At 37.2% G+C, this 21603-nt stretch overlaps 1 protein-coding gene across 2 annotated transcripts in view; it reads left to right on the top strand.

Annotated features, from left to right (window-relative positions):
• LOC109066929 (membrane-associated phosphatidylinositol transfer protein 3-like) overlaps positions 1 to 21603 on the top strand; it is an 82757-nt gene that overhangs the window by 43791 nt on the left and 17363 nt on the right. For both annotated transcript variants that reach the window (XM_042771248.1, XM_042771246.1), the window contains exons 6-10: positions 9411 to 9600; positions 13169 to 13291; positions 15742 to 15914; positions 18518 to 18675; positions 18825 to 18995. In XM_042771248.1, coding sequence (XP_042627182.1) covers positions 9411 to 9600; positions 13169 to 13291; positions 15742 to 15914; positions 18518 to 18675; positions 18825 to 18995 — 815 coding nt within the window. The remainder of the gene's footprint in view (positions 1 to 9410; positions 9601 to 13168; positions 13292 to 15741; positions 15915 to 18517; positions 18676 to 18824; positions 18996 to 21603) is intronic.

The following is a 21603-nucleotide window of genomic DNA, read 5'->3' as shown; positions in this document are numbered from 1 at the left end:
TTTGGGGTGGAGTATCCCTTTAAGGAGAATTCATGAGCAGTCTATTAATTCCATTGTCTTTTGCACAGCATCTCTTCATCTCATGCAGGTAGAAAGAAGTGCAAATAAGATTCAAAGCCTATGCTTAGCATGATTTGTTTTCTTGATGAGGCATAAAGAATTTTGTCAGCCCTCGATGCTGCTGTTCGTTTATAAGGGCTGAAATGAATAAGTAGTAAGAAGACAGCCCCAAGTAAGCATGTAATGCTAATGCTTTCTGTGAGAATCAGCCTTTATAATGAACAGAGTCCCTTTAAGCGTGAAAGCGGATCCATCGCTTCAAGAGCTCCGTGGCTCGGAGCTCTTCTGAGGGATTTCTTCTATAGCTTTAGGCCTTTTCTGTCCTTTTTTTCTGTCTTCGTCATCACCTGGGTGAAGCAATGAAAGATGGAGGAGCTCCAGTCAGAACAAACAGAGCAGAAGAGGATTTTTGATCACATGATCACAATCCCTGCCACTGCCATGGCACACACAGTCTAATAAAAAATGTCAGTCATTGGGGTATCACAGAGATTAACATGATAAACCCTGTTCATGAGTGACATACAACTGCATTTGCTCTTCTGCTTTGGTTTTATGGTTCAGTGGCAGGAGCTGTAGTATTAAACTGACCTAAGGCAAAGGACAAAGGGATGGATACAGAAACCATGTGTAGTTTTATGGCTTTCTGTCTGCATTTGTCCAGTACTGAGAAAGGGGATTTAATGAAAGTGATATAATAAAGAACAACAGCCTGCTGGGAGAGACTGAGTTGCAGGTCGTAATCGTGCTCACTGGATGTAGAATACACACAAACGAGCAGTCACACACACCCTTAGAATCACACAATGGGGTTTTCCTTTCAGCAACACGACTTCCTTTTTGCTTCCCACGTGATTAATGAAGGCCAAAGTGGTCAGTTTACATTGTTTGTTAGACCAGGATCAGCCAAAACAACATCGGTAGGCTCTGGTTCTCCAGGAAGAGATGTGTGGCTGATTTTATCTCCTGCTCAGATCTGGCAGCTTGTTGGATAGCTGCAGTGAGGGCTAAACAAAGGGGTGAATCTAACGAAACCTGTCCAAAACATGTTGTAATAATATTTTTTTGCATAAGGTTTGTTTAGTTTTTTTTATGTTTTTGTTTTTTTTGGTATATGTTGTGATGTGTGGCAACACTCCAGCATATTCAGTTCTCAGACACGACTGGAACTTCAAATGGGACTGGCTTCTATGGTAAGATGAAACAAACAAAAAAATAGCTTTTTGGCACCAGATGGGTTTGGTGCAAACAGGGATAAAAAGTAACCCATGCCCACGGTTAAATATACTGCTGGATCTTCAATGTTGTGGGCCTATTTGTGGGCCTGGACATCTTGTTCAGACACATGGCATCATGGATCCTATCAAATACTAACAGATAAAAAAATCTAAACCTGACTGCCTCTGTTAGATATCTTATAATGGGCCGTGGTTTGATCTTCCATCAGGACAATGATCCAAAACAAACATCAAAATCAACACAAAAATGTGACACTGAGCAAAAAATGAAGCTTCTGCCACGGCCGTCCCAGTTCCCTGACCTGGACCCTGTAGAAAATGAGTGGGGTGAACTGAAGAGAAGAAGCCCCTACTGTACATGGAGCTGGGAATCTGAAGGATCTGGAGAGATTCTGTATGAAGGAATGTTCTCTGATCTCTTGTCAGCTGTTCTCCAAACTCATCAGGCATTCTAGAAGAAAAACGCAGAGCTGTTGAAAAGGGCGTTGCAATAATTGGGTGCCCAATAATTATTGTGGCCAACGTGAACTAGAGAAAAACATTTATTTCACAATGAGATTTTCCCCCCACTTTCCGTTGTTTTACTTCAGTTTTGTAAATTTTTTTAATGAAAGATCAAAAGGATAAACAGATGCAGATTTATTTTCACAGCCACCTTTGCTCATATTTACCAAGAGTACCATTTTAGTGTATGGCACTGTAGAATAATCCATAATCTGTTTAACCTGCAGATTTTTTTTTTCGATTATTCTTTAATATATATATATATATATATATATATATATATATATATATATATTATAAATGAATAATTTTCAGTGCCTGATGATTTGCCCATATGAAAGTATGTTTTAAATAATACTTAAATAATTGTTTCTGTTTCTGTTTCTTGTGTTTTACTTTGAGACTTCTCACTTTTTTCTTTTTGCATAGTATTTTTATTTTTTTTAAATAAAGTACCTTTGTTATTGATTATTATTATTTTAGTTGTTGCAGCATTAATTATATATCATTTTTTTTAAATGAACAAGAAATTATATTACAATTTACAAGTCACTGTTTTACTGGCTTAATTTTCTTTATTCAAAATGTCTTATTTTTTCTTTATGGTGTTGAGGTGAAATGTGACCTGGACATGTTTTTGTGAGAATCACCCAGTTAAGGCTCATGGCTATCTCCCCCTTGAAAGACATTTCAGATAAACAGCTCACTGCTGTTTAAAGCCCCTTTTATAGTGCACACATCTTCTGTCAGTACAGCTGCCATGCATGTAGGTTCTCATTTCCTCCATTCAAGAGCTTTGGGAATTGTCTTTGCGACCTGTGGCCGGGCTGCCAAGCCATGAAGCCTCATAATGAGCTTCCTCTCCTAATGAGGTGTGCCTACAGATGTGGCTTTACAGTGCGTGTATGAAGCAGCAACTCACACACACAAGACACTCATGCATTAGTGTTTGTGGAGAGGAAGCACACAAATGAAAAGGAGGGGCGGAATGTTATGGAGCTTATGTGTTTGCCACATCCAAACAGCATTTCCAATTAGCAACTCTGTCAAAAAAGATTCCACATTGATTTTCTCTCACCAAAGCATGGTGTGCAAGTCAATTCAATACGTGATTCCTGGAGTAAAACAATTTGGGGTTCTGTCACAGCTTAGATAGGAAGGAGTTGCACACTGATTTGTCTCTTGAGGACAGTACCACTGTGTTGAGTGTTGATGGTGTAAGTTTGCTTAGTATTATTCATGTGCTTCGCGTCTAGACAACCTGTCACTCCTCTTTATTCTTAGGCCTGAATCTTTGACCATTTAAACATTTTATTATGGGGCCAACTAGTCTATCAATCATTTATACTTTCTTAGTTTGCTTTCTTTCCTTGCCTGTTTTCTCCTTCAATATAGTATATATTGAAGAATATAGGGCATATATTGTTAAGCAACAGTTTTTCCGATTTTATTTTGTTTACACAAACTGTCAATCTCTGCGTTAGGGGTGGAGATTTGATTGACTGTCACATGTCAGTGGGTGGCTATGACAAGTGACTGTCAGTGAGTCACTGAATCATTCAATTAACCGATTTGTTCAAAGATAGTGATTCATTCAGGCATAAGATGAGTCATTGAGCCATTCCCTTAACCGATTTGTTAAAAAATACGGATTTGTTCACGAACGAGTAATTAAATAATTCCCTCAACCAATTTTTCAGTCAAAAACACAGGTTAATTCAGGAACCAGTGAGTCATTGAATTATTTACTCCATTGATTTGTTCAAAGATACTGATTCATTCAGGAATGAGTGAGTCATTAAATAATTCACTCAACTGATTTGTTCCGTGATTCTGATTCATTCAGGAACAAGTGAGTTATTGATTCATTCACTCAGTTTTTTTCAAAGATACTTATTGATTCAAGAACATGTTATGGAATCATTAAACCAATTTGTTGAAAAACACTGATTCATTCTTAACGGCATTTTTCGTGTTGCCCCGTGTGCTGTGTTGCCTTAAGCCTGTGTTATACTTTCCGCTTGCGCGAGTCCGCTAGGGTCCGCTATGGTATGCATGACCTAAAAATAGTCATCGGAGAGTGTGTGCAGAGGCTTTGCTTGGACATCTGCGTGCCTCCCATTTTTTGTGTAGGCTACTGCGCAAGCGCAGGCTGTGTGAAGAAGCCCGTTGCTACTCGAACCTGTACAATTCGATAAAACAATATAAAGGCAGCCAGATGTGCAATAACTCTGGGGAATTGTTCGTTCACATGTTTGTTTATTGTTCAAGCCGATCTACTGTGCATGTATGGAACACGTTCGCGGGGCGGACCACCCACATACACTTTCGGTAGTATAAATACAAGTAGTCCACGTCCGTGCTTTCCGTGTACGAGTCCGGATTGCTCACACGGAAAGTTTAACATAGTCTTCCGTTTGGAACTATTTACATTGGCAGAGCAAAAACAGACAAAGCAACTACCAATATTGTGTCTAAAATGTGTAACGGCTGGAATGATCATTATTTGTTATATTTATATAATTTTTAAAACCCACTCTGAGAGTTCCAGGAATCATCCCCCGAAAGTTCAACTGTCACTCCAGGAGGGCTCAGTTACCAGGGCTACCATATATTATATATCAAACCTTGAATGAATGTTTTAATATTACTTAATTAACCAAGATCGCACATATGACGTCCTTGGTATCTGTGAGCTCCACATTTCCTATTTGTTAATTTACATTACATGTAATGTAACTTTGTGACACATTATTATTATTATAAGAATCTTGAAGATTCTTCTCTTGAACAGCCAATCCAGTTTCATATGCAAAACACCCTGCTAGAAGACAAAAGATCATAAAATTTTCCTCCAAAGTTACCATTCCTCATTGGCTCTCTCAAATCCTGAGAGTGTGACATCTTCACACTTAAAAGATCACTGATCACAAGATCAGGCGTGTTTTAGATTCTGAGAAGATAAGGTTGCTGAGCTAGAAGTCTTCTATGGACCCCTAAGTTTGTGCTAGGCTGTGGCCTTGTCTTTCCATTCACCAAAGATCCTCAGACTTCAGCTGGTTCTCTCTCATCAAGACAACATCAGCCAAGATCAACTGGAGCATGAAAACAAACTGAACCAGGACTCTTTTATTCAAATGGGCAAGACATACAACTATCAAACTTAGTCTCATTGTTTGATCCATTAAATATTTCCACCCCTTTTTTAAAAAAGAAGGGTGTGTTACAACTAAGAAACTGATGGTTTGCTCAAGGAACTCAAACTTCTTGCATGTGCTCTCTTTCTTAAGTCTCTTTCTATTGCTAAACTGTATGCATGCATGTATGTGTGTGTGTGTTAGAACAGTTAAGTGTTTAGTGTAGTTAATAAGTCTTGTATCACACTCAAGGTTGTATGTTATTTTCCTCATAACTGAAGTCCCTAATAATCATGCAGATTTTGGCTACATGCTCTGAGTAGTATTGTACAGTAAGGATGTTATTTCCCATACCACAGAAATAACCATTTCTTAGAATTAATAAACAATAAACACTGGGTGTTCGTTGGGCAAACAGTTTTGTTGATTGTAATAATAATAATTCCATTAGTTGATCCAGATATTTGTAATTAATCATAACAAGTTATGTTTAATGATTTATATTTGCCTTATGAGCTAATCTGCTGCAAATGCAAGTAACTCTGTATTTACTGTTGTATAAAAGCTATAACACCTCATAAATATTGCTTATTTATTGTTATGGACTTTTGTTTATAGTATCAACTGGTGTTGGAGACAGTATTTCAACTTGGAAAATAATTACACACATCACCTTTAAAACAAATTTAGAGCTGTTGTTGTAAATTAAGGAATTAGTTTGTGACCGATGTGACTTGTTATCTCCCTGACATCATGGAAAGGAAGAGGAAATATGAGATGCTCCTGCAAATTAGATCTTCAGACAGATGACTTTCATACATGCAGCAGTGTTTGTGAATGTCTGGTTAGATTTCAGCTCCTGCTTGTGTTTTTTGGGGAGACTTTTTTAGGTGTGTTATTGATCAAAACGCCTTCCTCTTGCCCTCCTCAGCTGGAGCTAGGTTATTTTGAGACCCAGCAGTCATCGCCTGTGGAGCAGGCTAGCAGGGAGTTCAAGGGTCTTCATTTGTTCTGAGCAGGCTTGGAAGGTTTCGTCTTTGAGCAGGGGTCACTTCTGCTAGTGTGAGTCATACAAACATCACTAATGAGTGCAGTAGGATTAGTATTCTAGGATTAATATGACATTAGATGGATAAATTCTTGTGTTATTCATTAGCACTTAATATTCGTAACAGAGAGTTAAGTATGTCTCATGACTGTGATGTTACAGTATATGGTAGACTTAAACAATTGTGGTACATTACCGTTCAAAAGCAATATTGTGAATTATTATTAAAACTTGTAATAAATGTTTTCTATTTCTATTCTAATATATTTTAAGTTATTTATTCCCGTGATGGTAAAACTGAATATTAAACATCATTACTCCAGTCTTCAGTATCACATAATCCTTCAAAAAACATTGTAATATATGATTTGGTGCTGAAGAAACATTTCTTATTATTATCAGTGTTGAAACACTTGAATATTTTTCTGGAAACCATGATACATATTTTTCAGCATTGTTGATTGATGAATAGAAAGTACAAAAGAACAGCATTTATTTGAAATTGAAATCTTTTGTTACATTATAAATAACAGTATTAATGTAAAATGGTAACGTGGTAACTTTTGTAACATGGTAACATCATGGTATTGTTTTTGAACATCATTCAGTACAAAATTTCCCCAATATTATTATCTGACAGCATTAATATACCATTGTACCGCAACATGTTTTCACTTTTTTACAATATTACAGGCCTTTGCTTGTTTAAATTCACAGTTGTTAGTACTAAGCTAGCTTACATTTTCTTGTACAAGAGCTTGGTATTCACAGCTTAAGGGAGGGAAACTCGATGAACATCTGATCAAAATTTCATGGCAAACAGAAAAGTTCCGTGCTCGTTTTCTTTCTTCTTCTCTCACATTTCTTTGCAGCTTCCTCACTAGTTTTTTTTCCGGTGAGATTTCTTTTTTACTCCCCTCCGGTAAAAAGTGTAGGCAGTTCAAAGATAAAGACACTTTTTGACAGACAACGGTTCTTAAGATGCCTTTTTTTATGATCTGACATGAATAACACCTCAAATCATGCTGCTTGTTGAGAAGAGGTGTGCTATTACTTTTCAAAGCAATCTGACTTTAAATTTTCACCTAGCAAAGAAGGGACCTACACTAAATGGTTACTTCTAACTGAAGTAACAAGCTAGCAACCACACAGAATCAATGCTAGTATCCACGTAGAACAGCCTAGCAACAATGTTGGCAGGTTAAAACTGCTCAGAAAATTGCATAGCAACCACCCACAACACAGAAAATATATATATATATATATATTTTAAAAATATTGCTTTTGATGTTAGCCTTGCCTAGACTTAATGATTTCTTTCTGCCAAATGTTTTATATCTGTGTTACATTTTGTAACTTAATTTATTTAAGTTTATCATTGTTATTTTTCTTACTACAGCCATTTGATTTCATGAAGGATATCCATTTCTAACAGCCAACAAGGCTACACTTACGAGCTGCCTATAAGTAATGAGAACTAGAAAGTCTCAGAAAAGACATCACCCTTAAAAAAATGACAGGTTGTTAGACTTCATTACCCAACCTGCTATATTCATGTTAGTGAGGTAAAACAGCACCCCAGCAAAAATGCCAGCTGCTAGCATTGGCCAAACATTAATTACAGACTGTGTAAATAAATAATGAATCCGGAGAGGAGGCATACTGAGCGGTTTGGAGGTGCTCTTTGAACCCTCTCCTGCTGTGGAGCATGTCTAATAGGGCTGGCCCCTGGTCTGCAGGCTTGTTACTGTAATGGCTATGTCCTTCTCCAGCCAGGAGAGTTCATGTAAACATGACAGGAACTATTGTTCACACTGGGTCATAGCGCATTAGCCTAGCCTTGTGAGGAGTCAGGGTAAAGGTCAGGGGCCACAGCACAGTTCGGAGGACATTTTTGCATGTTTTAGGAGAGATGCTACAAGAAAAAATAGCAGTATATTAAAAGAGAGAAGGAAAAAAAACAGACTTTGTCTTCCTGTTAATAAGATATAAATGGGACCTGCTTTTGTGTAACACAGGCGATGTCACCGAAGACTGATTACAATGAGCTTATGGGTTGTCATTATAATAAGTGACTTCTCTGTGACTTCCTTTACAGCCCTCCTGGAGCTACATAGTTCCCCTTAGTCATAAAGGATAGGATAAAAGGAGCTTGAGTACTTTTTTCAGGTCTCCAGCAGACACATCCATTTGGGACTTGTTCATTTCCATTTGGAGGCATCACCTTCAACAGTCATTTTTCACGAGTAGCCTGTGCCACACTTTGCCAAGCAGCAGCCTATCACAACTACACACCTGGGAATTGTCATATCTTCGCTCCGCACATCACTGCCATTTTGTTGCCAGGTTTTGGCACCATTCAGATTTGAATTGAGAATACTTCTTAAATCCCAAATCATTACTTGAATTTACATTGATTTTGAATTGAGGTAGCAAACAGGATGCAGAATTGGATGCAGAAAGTAGAATTAAAATAAAAATCTAACTTTAATTTTAAACCAGAACTTCAAACTTTAGATTTTGAAAGTTCTGGAAAAACAAACAAAACAATGAAAGCCTTGAAGTTAAAATGTTTATAGGCCTTGCAGATAGATAGATAGATATATTAGATAGATTAGATAGATAAAGCTTTTGCCCCAGTCTTGGCCTGGGGTGTAAAAAGGCTGTACACCCTTCATCATCAGTACTCTCGCCCCGAGATCTGTCTCTCTGTCAGACCCTTCTGGTCACTAATCACTGTGCTTGATCAATGGCTCTGAGGTTAGCACAGCTGTTCAAGGTGACAATGTTGGGGCAGGGCTATCTTTCACTTTTGTCTTTATTTTAATCTCTGGACTCATGTAGACTCATGCAGTGCAGCATGATAAAGCACCTCGGTCTTCACCACAGTTCTTCTTCTCATGTTGCATCATCCTCATCTCTCTGACCTGATTCATGCATTTAAATCATCCCTGCTGAAATATCCAACCCTTTTGCTGTTAGCTATGTATTGGAAAATGGTAATCAGATTCTAGCTAGGTTAAGACAGTCGTTAGCTGGTTCAAGCTGGTCATTACCTAGTCAAAACTGGTCATCTGCTGGTCTGAGCTGGTCATTAGGTAGTATGAGTTTGTCTAGTTATTCTAGTTGGTCAAAGAAGGTCATTAGCTGGTTTACATCTAGAAATCAGCTACCATGTTCCAAAACAAAGCTACAATCATAAATTAATTTTCCTTAAAAAGAGCGATTGGTCACTTTGACATGAATGAGTGGCATCAACTCAAGCACCTGCCAAACATCCAGCGTTTAAAAACTTGCTGATGTGGTGTATGGTGAACTTAATCTCTTAAAGTTCAGAGAGGTAATGAAAGAAAAATGTTTTGTGTCTGTTGCTTTGCGAAGGGGTCATCAGTTTGAATAGTAACATGCTCTTCACTTCCACAGTCTGAACCCTTACAGCTACGACGAGAGTTGCGTGTCCAGCAGCGTAGACCATCTACCTCTGGCTGCTTTACCACTGCTCGCTATTGCTGCTCCACACTACCAAGACGCTGTCGCAACTGTGATCGCCCGGGCCAACCAGGTGTACCACAGCTTTCTGCAGTCTCCAGAGGGACAGGGGTTCACAGGGCAGGTACGTTCATGAGCATCCAACAATCTTAAAGGGATAGTTCACCCAAAAATGAAATTCAAGATGTTGGTGACTTTTTTTTGTGAGTAGAACAACAAAGATAGGCTTTTATTAAAGAAATCATGGAGTGAATTTCTCACCCACTACTTTAAAACAGATATCCGTTGGACCTGATTCAAGTTCAGTGTGCAATAGCAGGCACACCAGCACTTCATAGCCTATTTAGTAAATCTTACTGAAAATGGCAGATCAAGTGGTTTATATTGTAAAATCTCTAGGTTATTTTTTTTTTGTGAAACTCAAATAGCAATTAGATGTAAAAAGTCCTCTTCCTGATATAAATGTAGAAGACTGAGGCGCTACAATGGAACGTTCTGCGGATCACCTTTTTGAGACTGTCCGGGTCTGGAGTCATTAATTGACCTAACGGTAAGCCCCTCCCCTCGAACGCAAATGAGCCAATGGCAGTCGAGTATCAGTTGCAAAGGGAGCAGAACTCGGACATCTTTAGGTTTCAGCGCCATAGAAAAAACATTGGAAGATCCGAAGCTCGCAATTTTAGTTATCCTGAGAGGATAAGCAATGTAATTTATTTTATTCCATTTCCTAAATCCAACCAAAACAGAGCAAAATGCCCCTAAAGGCCGGGACACACCAAGTAAACTTCAAAGATTTAGCGGCGACGAAAGCAGACGGTGTTGTCGCCCCACGTTGGCAGCGTCGGACCAAAAGGCTGCGCTGAAACACAGCACAGACTACAGCCGATGGCAAAAAAAACGGCCATTCTGCACATGTGTGAGAGGAACGAGCTGTTCATATCAGCAGCTATTTATAGTATATATTCTTCATTCAAAAGGAGAAACCGAAAAACAAAGATATACGAGATAAACACAGATATACGAAATGTAAACAAAGCAGTGCTTGCTTGCCATTTTGAATATCAGTAACGTTGACAACTTTAATCATTTTAAGTGGCTCATGTTGTTATGAAAACATTCTCATATTTGAATGATTGGGAAAGATCACGTAACATTTAAACAGCCTTCTGTCTGTACCGCCTTCAATCACATGCTTGTTTTCATCACTTTTCTTTTAATTCTTGGCACTGACTCGTTCGCTAAACTGAACATCCAATCAGAGCTCTCACTTGCACAAAAAACACTGAATTTCCATTCATGCCATGCAACAGGCAAGCAGTATCCAACAATATGCAGATTTGTCATGCCACAACTTCTTAAGTAAATGAGATTGGGAGGCATTAGTAAGTTTGATTTGATTTATTAATATATTTACAAGAAGCAATTTAAAATGTATTAAATTAACAACATTGTATGCATATTTACATTTGAGTTGAATTTTTTTTTATTTTTTTAAAAATCTTTCACAAGCTACGCCCATGTGCATAATGACGTATGCACTGGTGCATACTCGCACGTAAGCTGATGTGGTTTGTTTTTTGCACAGCCCTACTTGTTTAAACCACAATGTCATGCGATGACAACAGAAGTAGAGTCGATCTGGATCAGATGTTGGAAATCTGTGAAATGTCTATCATCCCAAATGGGTCACACACACAAACGTAATCTTACTTTTTTTTAAATTGGTTCCAGCCTCCAGGATAAGCAGAGGTAAGTACCATTTTCACAAACAGTAAAACACACGTCCTCACTCTCCATTGTAAACAGACAGCTTCAGCTCACATGTGTTCTTGGTCATCTCAGTCTGGTGAAGGTCTGCACATGAGTCCTCACTCTTCGTTGTAAACAAACAATGTCAGCTTACGTGTGTGTTATGTGACAGAGGACGTTTGCGCTTCAGACAGTCATGAACACTCTGAGCACTGTTTGCCCAGGCTGTGGATTAAAGCTACCAATGTTGTAAACAATGTTCAGTTTTTTTGCACAGGCCAAATATATCGCTTCATAAGACCTTAGTGTATAGTCAGGTTACACATAAACCGGCAGTCAGCAGTTTCACCTTAAAATCTTCTTTACTGTTCTACTGAAGAAAAAAAGTCATCACCTACATTTTTGGATGGCCTAAATTAATAGCAAATTTTCATTTTTGGTTGAACTTTCTTTAAGGTGCCATCACATTAGCAAAATTGCGCAATTTAGCAAAAAAGTCCCAGCCACCCAAGCAGCTTACTTTGATCGACTTGCGTGGGGAACTTTTTCACCCTCATACAAAATTTCACAATAGAGCAGATTCCTATAGGGTGCAACAGTCGCGTTCCAGAAGGGAATTTGATTTATCTAAAAGAAATTGAAAAATTGATAACTGATAATTAAGTAGGCCATCATTTTTCATCATCTTATTTTTTTAAATAAGAATTAGGCTTAACAGTGTAATTTCTGGTGAAAAACTACATTACTCATGATGCTGTAAAGAAAATTCCTCCAATCAGAGAGTTGCAGTGAAGAAATTTCGGCAAAAGAACAACCACTCCCATGAAGCACCACAAATGAATTAATCGAGTTGTTCTTGCTATGTCTTTAACAACTTAAAAAGAGTAAGTTATTTACAGTGTTTCATGGGAATGTAGTTCTCTCCCTCATTAAAGCCATTAAGCACACAGTCTTATACATTTGTCCCTTTGTCTGATTTTAAAATACTTTTTAGCTTCAAATAGAAGTTGTTGTAAGGTTGTGATTCACCTCATAGATGGTTGGTTTGATTCATGGCTGATGATACTTCAACAAAGACTTTTTAAAAATCCCTACAAAAAAAAAAAAAAAAAAAAACTTTTAGAGCAAGTGCCATGGAAAAAGTGGGCGGGATTGTTGCACTCTATTGAAATGATATTTTGTTTGCAGAATTTTGCAGAGCAATGGTAAATGTGACTGCGGGTTTAGTCTCAGTCCAGAAGCCATTTTTGGCTGTTTTTCCATAACAAATGAGATCTGGCAACACAGGCAGATGAGGGTGGTCCCAGATCAGTATTAGAAAGACAAACTGTGTGAAGCATTAGTGGGAAGGGTGTGTGGGTCTCTGGCAGTGAAAGTGACTCATCAGTGATGAGTCATTCAAAACAGATGAAAAGGAGGGGGTCTTTCCACTCGTCTTGCTCCATAATCTCACATGATTAATCCAATAATACACTCCTGTCAATTTAGAAGGCAGTGAAGGCACAATGATTTGCTGAAGTGGTGACCGCAGTTTATGAGCTGTGTGTCAAGTGTCAAATAGGGTCTGAATCGCGTATTAGCCTTCTGATTTTAGGGGGAAATTGAGGTGATTTTTTACAAAGTATAGCTATGTAGTTTATTTAAAGCATGCCACAGACTCCTCTGTTGTAGACACAGATAATTAGACCTGCGGATTTGTTTGATTGTGGACCATCCATACATTAATTGAACTCACCACAGAGCTGCTCATCAACAGCAAACAGGAAAACAGAGAGTTACAGCTCTGTTGTTTCTGTATGATTAATTAAACGTGTTATTGACTGTCAGGCTGCACTGTAGATTGAGCTGTATTTATGCAATCCTGAGATTTGCCCGACAGTGTTGATTGCATGTAAAAACGCTGAACTGATTCTGGCTGAATTTGTTTGTGTGTGTTTGTGCAGGTGTGTTTGTTGGGTGACTGTGTGGGAGGTGTGCTGTGTTTCGACGCTCTCTGTTTCAGCAACAGCCCACGACACAGCAGCCCCATCCACACCAGCCAACATAACAGCACAGAGAGCTTAAAGGTATGTACAGAAACACTGAATCACTCATGCTCACATAGTAAACACATCTGTAACTTTCATTCTTTGCTGAAATAGTGGTTCTGGTAAAAAAAAAAAAAAAAAAAATTTTAGGAATATACTCTTGACACTAATTAAATCACATATTACACAAAATAAATGAAAAAATAAAAAGCTAAAACCTAGAAAACTAGAAGTCAATCTAGGCATCACAACTTTACTTCGGGGGAAGTCGTGGCCTAGTGGTTAGAGAGTTTGATTCCTAACCCTAAGGTTGTGGGTTCGAGTCTCGGGCCGGCAATACCACGACTGAGGTGCCCTTGAGCAAGGCACCGAACCCCCAACTGCTCCCCGGGCGCCGCAGCATAAATGGCTGTCCAGTGCTCCGGGTGTGTGTTCATGGTGTGTGTGTGTTCACTGCTGTGTGTGTTAGCACTTTGGATGGGTTAAATGCAGAGCACAAATTCTGAGTATGGATTTCATGAGTATTCATTTTGAAATTTGCTGAAGATTACATTTAACAGTTTTGAAATGATTAGTGTTTTTAATAAGTAACTTTAAATGAGTGTTATATGATGACAAGAAAACATTTTAAAAACTTTTTAAAAAGGTGACAAATAAGTGCACACACAGTGAAATGCCCAATGTCAGAAAATGTTACCAAAATAAATAAAGGTAAAAAAAAAGGATAAATACTGCATGCACAATGAAATGCCCAATACTGACTTTTTATGCTTCGACTACAATGAGATTTTATTGGAGAACAAAAGGAGACTCTTTGCTTCTCTGATTTTTCCCTAGTAGTATCACATCTTTAAAGTTCACAAAGTCACAAACTCTGCTCAGATATGCCAAGATATCAAAGTCTGAATATTTAATATCTCAATATAAAAATGTCCTATTAAAATTCACGGCGAAGTACTCTCAGCTGTTCTATCCACATTAATTTCATAGCTCTGTATTACAACTCAGAATGTCGATAATTGTCTCATTTGTGTTTATTTTTATCTCTGAACCCTCTGATGATAAAGAAACATCACTCAGAGCTCATTTTAGTCTTCTTAGCTATGAAAGAGCAACTTCTGAGCAGATTCCTTTGGGTTTTCCAGTCACACTGCTGTAATCTTCAGGGAGCACAGAACAGCTGTCACATCAGACACACCATCCAGACTTTATTTGACACTGTACTTCTGAGCTCTTTTTATTATTTGCTAAAAAGAGCAAAAATCAGTATATCGACTTATCACACAATATATGTACATGACCTCAATTTTTGGTGATTTTGTATGTGGTGCATTATATTTCCCATTTTATTTGGTTATAGGGTTCTTCGTGTACTTTTACAAGTTGTTTGAACTGAAATGTGTGTTGGCAGTGTGTGTAGACAGCCACCCTACAGGTGCTGGTCATATAATTAGAATATCATGAAAAAGTTGATTTATTTCACTAATTCCATTCAAAAAGTGAAACTTGTATATTATATTCATTCATTACACACAGACTGATATATGTCAGATGTTTATTTCTTTTAATTTTGATGATTATAACTGACAACTAAGGAAAATCCCAAATTCAGTATCTCAGAAAATTAGAATATTACTTTAGACCAATAAAAAAGAAAGGAGTTTTAGAAATCTTGGCCAACTGAAAAGTATGAACATGAAAAGTATGAGCATGTACAGCACTCAATACTTAGTTGGGGCTCCTTTTGCCTGAATTACTGCAGCAATGCAGCGTGGCGTAAGGTTTTTTAATGAATCTTTGCAAATCGCCTTGCCTAATAATGTGCTAATTAGCATGTTTCACGATAAATGTGGCTAAAGCAATTAGTCCCTCAGAGAGCAGCTTGGAAGAGAGGGGTGGGGTCAGCAGAGCTCATTAACATTTAAAGGAAAATGCTACAAACGCCTTGCTCTGAAAAGAGCTGATTTTGAAAGGGTAAAAAGAGTTTTTTTTTTATTTACACTACCATTGAGAAATTTTAAAAATATTTTATTGAATTTTTTTTATTAAGATTATTAATAATATTATCTTATTGTGGATAATAATCAGATTACGATTTTCCCTTTAATGATTGTCTGTATGTTTTTAACATTCCACTTGCGCCTGTGTCTTCTGCAGCTTCCCGTACTTAACGTGGTGTAGTCATGAGATGCTAGTTCAAATTTAAAAAGTACTTCTACAAAAAAAGTTTCATCAAATATTCTTAAGAATTAAAAGTTTGTTGTCATTTGGAAGTGTGTAGGCCTTCTTGCATAATTATGCTGTTACATTATGATTATATTCAGTGGTATAAAATGGTCTTTAAAATGACAATAATATCCATTATTGCAATTATTTCTGGGACAATATATCGCACAACAAAAAGCTGTTATCGTGACAGGCCTATTATTTGCACGTTTATAAATGATGACTGTCCAACTGGCTGTGTCTCACATTTTCCACACACTCAGGATAACCCTGAGGTCAGTCCGAGTCTGAGCTCCAGCAAACGTCTTAGCAGGAGCAACATTGACTTATCTGCCCCCAGTGAGACCCGCAACAGGAAAACTCCACTCAGCCGCAAACAGAGCGACTCGTATGATGGAGACTCCTCTGGCAGCCAGCACCACCCGTTCCTCAGCAGGTACTGCATGCTTGTTAACCAAAGTTTTGACCTCTTGGAAATTCTGTGAGTAAATGTTTCTATTACAATATTTTCTCCATGCAGAAACAACCCTGAAAAGTGTAAACACTGTTTTTTTTTTGTTTTTTGTTTTTTACATTATTCTTGTTTTTTTGAGTAGACATGCATGTTATCATTGGCATGACTTTGAGGTGCGACTACTATTTTTATTTTATTTTTTCCAACAATTACAGAAGAGAAAAATTGCATTAGTTTCATTATTGTTTTTCGTAAATTGGCATTTTTTTTTATTGTTTTTGGCACAACTAAGCATTTTTAGTGATTTTTAGGATTATCATGCTTCCATTTAATATGTTTCTTTTAGTATGAAAACAGAAGAAGATTACCCAGATGTGTCCCTCTGGACAAGACATACATAAATGTATCACCCTTTCCTCAGTTCTTTTTATCAATATCATCTGCTTGATGGCATGTTGCGTGCGCCTGCAGTGCTATTAATAGCCACAGCTGCAGTCAGTGTGTATGAGAGATTGAAGCATGACTGAACAATGCCTTTTTGGCAGAAGTTGCTCAATACCATAGAAGCAAAGGACCAAATATCCAACTGTTTATCTTCTAAATTATCCTATTTACAGTATTGATGTGGCAAGAGAGATTTCTCTGCACTGTTGTTGTCGTAGGTCTCCAGCATGGATCTTTTCCTGAATATTCCTGTGTACAACAATAGCGTTCCATGTTTTGACCCTCAGTTACAGATAACAATTGATGTCATTGTGCATGAAATTACATATCAAATGAAGTAGTATTCTTATTCAGCTTCGGATAGCTTCTAAGCTGTCATGTCAAGGGGGAAACTGAGTCACTGGGTAATACATGAACTGTTTTAAATCAAACACAAATTAGAATAAATACATTATTTTGAAACTGTACTTTCCCATTTTCCAAAGTACTGAATCCTATAATCCAATCAGGAAAATATAATATTATCATCTGAATATTTGAAAGTACTGAAACATGTTTGGAAAAAATCTAATCAAACTATTTGTTTGTTTGTTTAATTATTTACTATTGTTATGAATATTATGTTGTGAGTGAAACCATTTTTAGTTACATGTTCATTTTTACTATTACATTTTAATATCTAATATATAATATTATACCGTAAGATTTAGACTATGTTAATGTAGTGACATTTTCGACATTTATTTTAACTTAGTATTTCCTGGATGCAATGCTTGCTATCTTTTTTAGTCACAAGTACAGCTTACCCTGAAAAAAAAAGTAATTCAGCCTAATCTTTCATCAAAAATGCATGTTTTATATATTGGTAATTGATCATCAAGCATCAACAAGCCTTCTTTTTTGTATGTTTAAATGTATGTTTAGACCACAATAAATTTGCTGTTACATAAAACTTATTTCATTTGCCACATAGAAAATGCATATTGATATGCAAAATGCAAAAAAATGTAATACATTATTTTTGTTTTTTTGCATACAAGTAGGTTTTTTTTCTATAAAAATGTTAGCTTAAGGGCACTGTGATGCTGGTTGCTTTAGCATCTGATATTGATGATTGATCTAGCGGCCTTCTCAATACCAGCCCTTACAATGCAAGTTCTCTTATACAGAGGTTTTTATATCTTGCACCTTTGTGCAGTCACTAAAGGGCCGCTGAGAGGAGTACTGGACAAAAGCACTGTTTCTCACCCAGGACTGATAGTGCTGGACCTTAGGGAGACTTATCACTTAGCTCATCCATACCCCTCAGCTCTACTACATTTCACTCCCAATCATGTCTCCAGGGTCCTGTACACCCCATCCTTTTCACACTCAGTCTGTGGAGAGATAGCCAGTCAGGGCCTTCAAGAGCTTTTCTGTCATCGCTCCTAGCATGATGGTAATAAAGACAAACAATGTGCGAAAACAGGGTGGAGATTTGAAAGGCAGTGAGGAGGAGAGGAAGAGTTGTTGACAGTTTAATAGAAAGATCCTTGATGTAATCCATTTGGGTTGGATATGATTTTATATGAGGGTATGCACATTTTTTGATATATGTGAGGACAATTGTATATTCTGCTTTGTTTTGTCTGGGTAATAGCTCACCAAAAATTTAAATTTGCTGAAAATTTACTCACCCTCAGGCCATCAAGGCTTTCTGGAGAAAGCAATATTGTATTTGTATTTTAACCAGAAGCAACAGTTTAAATTGAAAAAAAAAAAAAAAGTCTTAGTGGATTTGTTTCTTTTAAACACACTGTATTTCGCTTCACAAGACATAAGTCGATTAACTGGATTTGTGTGGATTACTTGTGGGTAAACTGTGATGTTTTTATCAGCTGTTTGGACTCATTCTGATAGCACCCATTCACTGCAGAGGATCCATTGGTGAGCAAATTATGTTATGCTAAATTTCTCCAAATCTTTTTTGATGAAGAAACAAACGCATTTACATCTTGGATGGCCTGAGGGAAAATTTACAGAAAATATTTGTATGAACCATTGCTTTAAACAACTCCCAAATTGTCCAGAGTCATCCAAGGGCAACAATTATGTGGCATAACTTTATAAGTAAATGTCATCTTTTGTGTGTGTGTATTCAGTCTGATACAGGATGGAACAGACATGAGACCAAGCAGCAGCACCAGTGTAATGTTGAATCCAGGTCGCCTAGACTTTGAGGTGTCGGATTGTTTTCTGCTGGGTTGTCCTCTTGGATTGGTGCTAGCTATGAGACGCACTGTGCTTCCAGCTGTCCAGGGTTGGTGTGGAAATTCTCCAATTAATGACCAGAACACATTGTCCTCTGAATACACTGGCAGACATTTCTGTTAGATTTGGTTTTCTTCCTCCTCAATCATATTTACAATTAATTTTGTCTTTTTTTTGTCTTTTCTGTTTATCCTGCAGTGTCTCAGCTCCGGCCTGCATGTTCACAGATCTTCAACCTGTTTTACCCTTCTGACCCGTCGGCTTCTAGACTGGAGCCGTTGCTGCACTCTCAATTCCACAAACTGCCTCCGTTCCCTGTGCCCCGCTACCAGCGTTATCCTCTGGGAGACGGCCGTTCCACCCTTATCGGTGAGTGAGATATCCCACTGAGAATCAATTAAACTGTTCGCCGCTAAACCATATGCACAAGAAAAAAATGCAATATTCACTCATTTGTTCCTTTTATAATGTTTCATAATTGCTTTGTCCCAGTGAAGCACTTATCTTAGGTTGCCAGATTGTCTCTGTGTGCTATTTTAAGGAATTATTCTGGTTTGGTTGTTAACAAGGTTTTCTTTGGGAAGAAACTACACTGGATTTTTCTGTGACTTTCTCTTTTTGTACGCATCCTTTTCCAGACAGACGACTGCTAAACTGAGCAATACTTTGCCCCCTCTCACCCCCCTTACATTCTTTTACTCAATGTCAGATTCCCTGGGGTTTTACCAAGTTCTGCAGGCTGGTGTCTCGCTCCGTAATGAGTTCCTGATTTATTTAGAGCCTATTTTATCCTGCTTTGCAGACATATTTAACTTATATGTTTTCCATCTTAGGCTCATTCTATATTCTAGACTAGGCCTAGAACTAGGACAAATATTATTGAGCTAATGAGGTATCGATTATAAACTTTTCAATGATAGAAATAATGAATCTGGCTAAACTAGTGTTTTAGTATTATTCATAAAATAGTATAGTATTTATTGTTGTTTTGTATAGCTTATGTTTTTATATATTCATTTTAGTTTTAGATTTAGTAATTTGATGCGATCGTGATTTTTATTAGAATTTTTTTTTCTAGTTAGCTTAAAATTATTATTATTTTTTTTTTTTTCAGTTTTATTTTTTAGGAATTTTAGTATTTCAGTTATTTTATTTCAGTTAGTTGCCAAATTTTCTATTTTTGTTTGTATTCAGGTTTGCATCTAACACTGCCGTTATTTCAGTTAACAGATTTTTCAGAAGATGAAAAGATGACCATTGATTCAAAATATCTTTGTAAACTTAAACAATAAAAAAGTAAACTAATTTGAAAATGCTTAAAGATAATATTCTCAAGGAACATAAAACTCCACTCTAAATATGATGTGTAAATGAGCTGTTTTTAAGATCATTTGACAGAAAAGCAAATATATAGAGTATTAACTATGAAACCTTCCTGAAAAAGGAGGAATTACAACCCTCATCAACACAATGCAACCATTGAGAGGAAGCAGTCTGTGTCTCACAGGAAATGTGACACTGACTTTTAATTATATCAAGTCTCACTCTGCCGATCATAGGCGAAGAATGTCACAATATTTGTTAGAAACTGAGGCGTGGATGTGTCTAATTTATTGCATGCGCACACCCACCACACACACATGCTCTGTTTTAATGCAGTACTTAATAATTGCCTCCCTAATGGAGTATCTCTGAAGTGGCCTCCCATGTGTAAGGTTCTTTCAATATGAATCATTACAGATTTACTCAGCGGGGCTTTAATGTGAGAAATGTATCTGATATCCATCTGTTTTTGTGTTTATGCTGTTCCTGTGCATTTGGATTGATTCATTTCATTTGGCGGCTGACTGAAAATCCGGAGCCATTATTTCAAGTAGCTGGAAACTGGGGACTGCGATCCCAAAGCCATATGTGAAGTGACATCATGGAGTTATTTTTCTCATTACACTGAAGAACAGCCTGATTCTTTCCACTGAACTCTGTATTGCCATCAGCCCCTCATGCCCAGAGCTCATATACCACCTCGCCCTCATCTCAAAGGTCTCTCGTGTTATTCTACAGCACAGTAGTAAATGCTGTATCCTGCTGTGCCTTAGTCTTAAATCTTCTTTAGAGTTGCCTGTTCATTTTGAAGTCACTCTAAGCCAGTATTTTGAGCAAGACCTTTTGCTCAATTGACCCTTAGCAAAGACCCGCCCCACTTAGTTACTGTTGCTATGTTTGACAAGCCATGGCGCTCTCACGCCACACATTATGTTCTCATTCAGGAAAAAATACATTGAAGAAAGAAGACACTGACAACGCACTGACAGACGAGACAAAACAGGTTACTTTTGATATGAAACAAAGTCGCCGCTTTCAAATTTTGCCATTTCTTAAGTTCACGAGTCATCCATTCAATTATAATTCAGAAGTGAGACATGAGACAGAGAAAAGTGATGGCTATACGAGATAAAATGAAACCAGGGAAATGGGGCCAGGACAGAGAAAATGGAATATGTGACTATGACAGTCCTCCAGAATGTGGCCAAAATGGTTGCAAATGCAACAAATTAAATTTTATTCAAAATTATAGGTAACCAGGTGTCACTTGGTCGTCTTTAGTAGTGCATGTAGTAGTTTGGGGTCAATTATTATTATTATTTTTTTTACAAAAAAGAATGTAACATTTTTATTTAGTGATCATGCAGTGATCAAAAGTGACAATAAAGACTAAATTGGTAATGTATAAAAATGTATATTTCAAGTAAATGCTGTTATTTAGACGTTTCTATTCATCAAATCATTTTGAAATAAAAATGCATCAGGGGTTTCTACCAAAAATATTAAGCAGCAAATGTGTTTTGACATTGATAATAATAATAATAATAATAATAATAATAGTAATAATAAGCAAATCTTGAGCAAAAAAATAAAAAATAAATCAGCATATTAGAATAATTTTCAAAGGATCACGTGACAGCAAAGAGTAATTGAT

The sequence above is a fragment of the Cyprinus carpio genome, chromosome A15, assembly GCF_018340385.1.
Source record: "Cyprinus carpio isolate SPL01 chromosome A15, ASM1834038v1, whole genome shotgun sequence".
Classification (NCBI taxonomy): Eukaryota; Metazoa; Chordata; class Actinopteri; order Cypriniformes; family Cyprinidae; genus Cyprinus; species Cyprinus carpio.
This window is presented reverse-complemented; position numbering and strand designations above follow the sequence as displayed.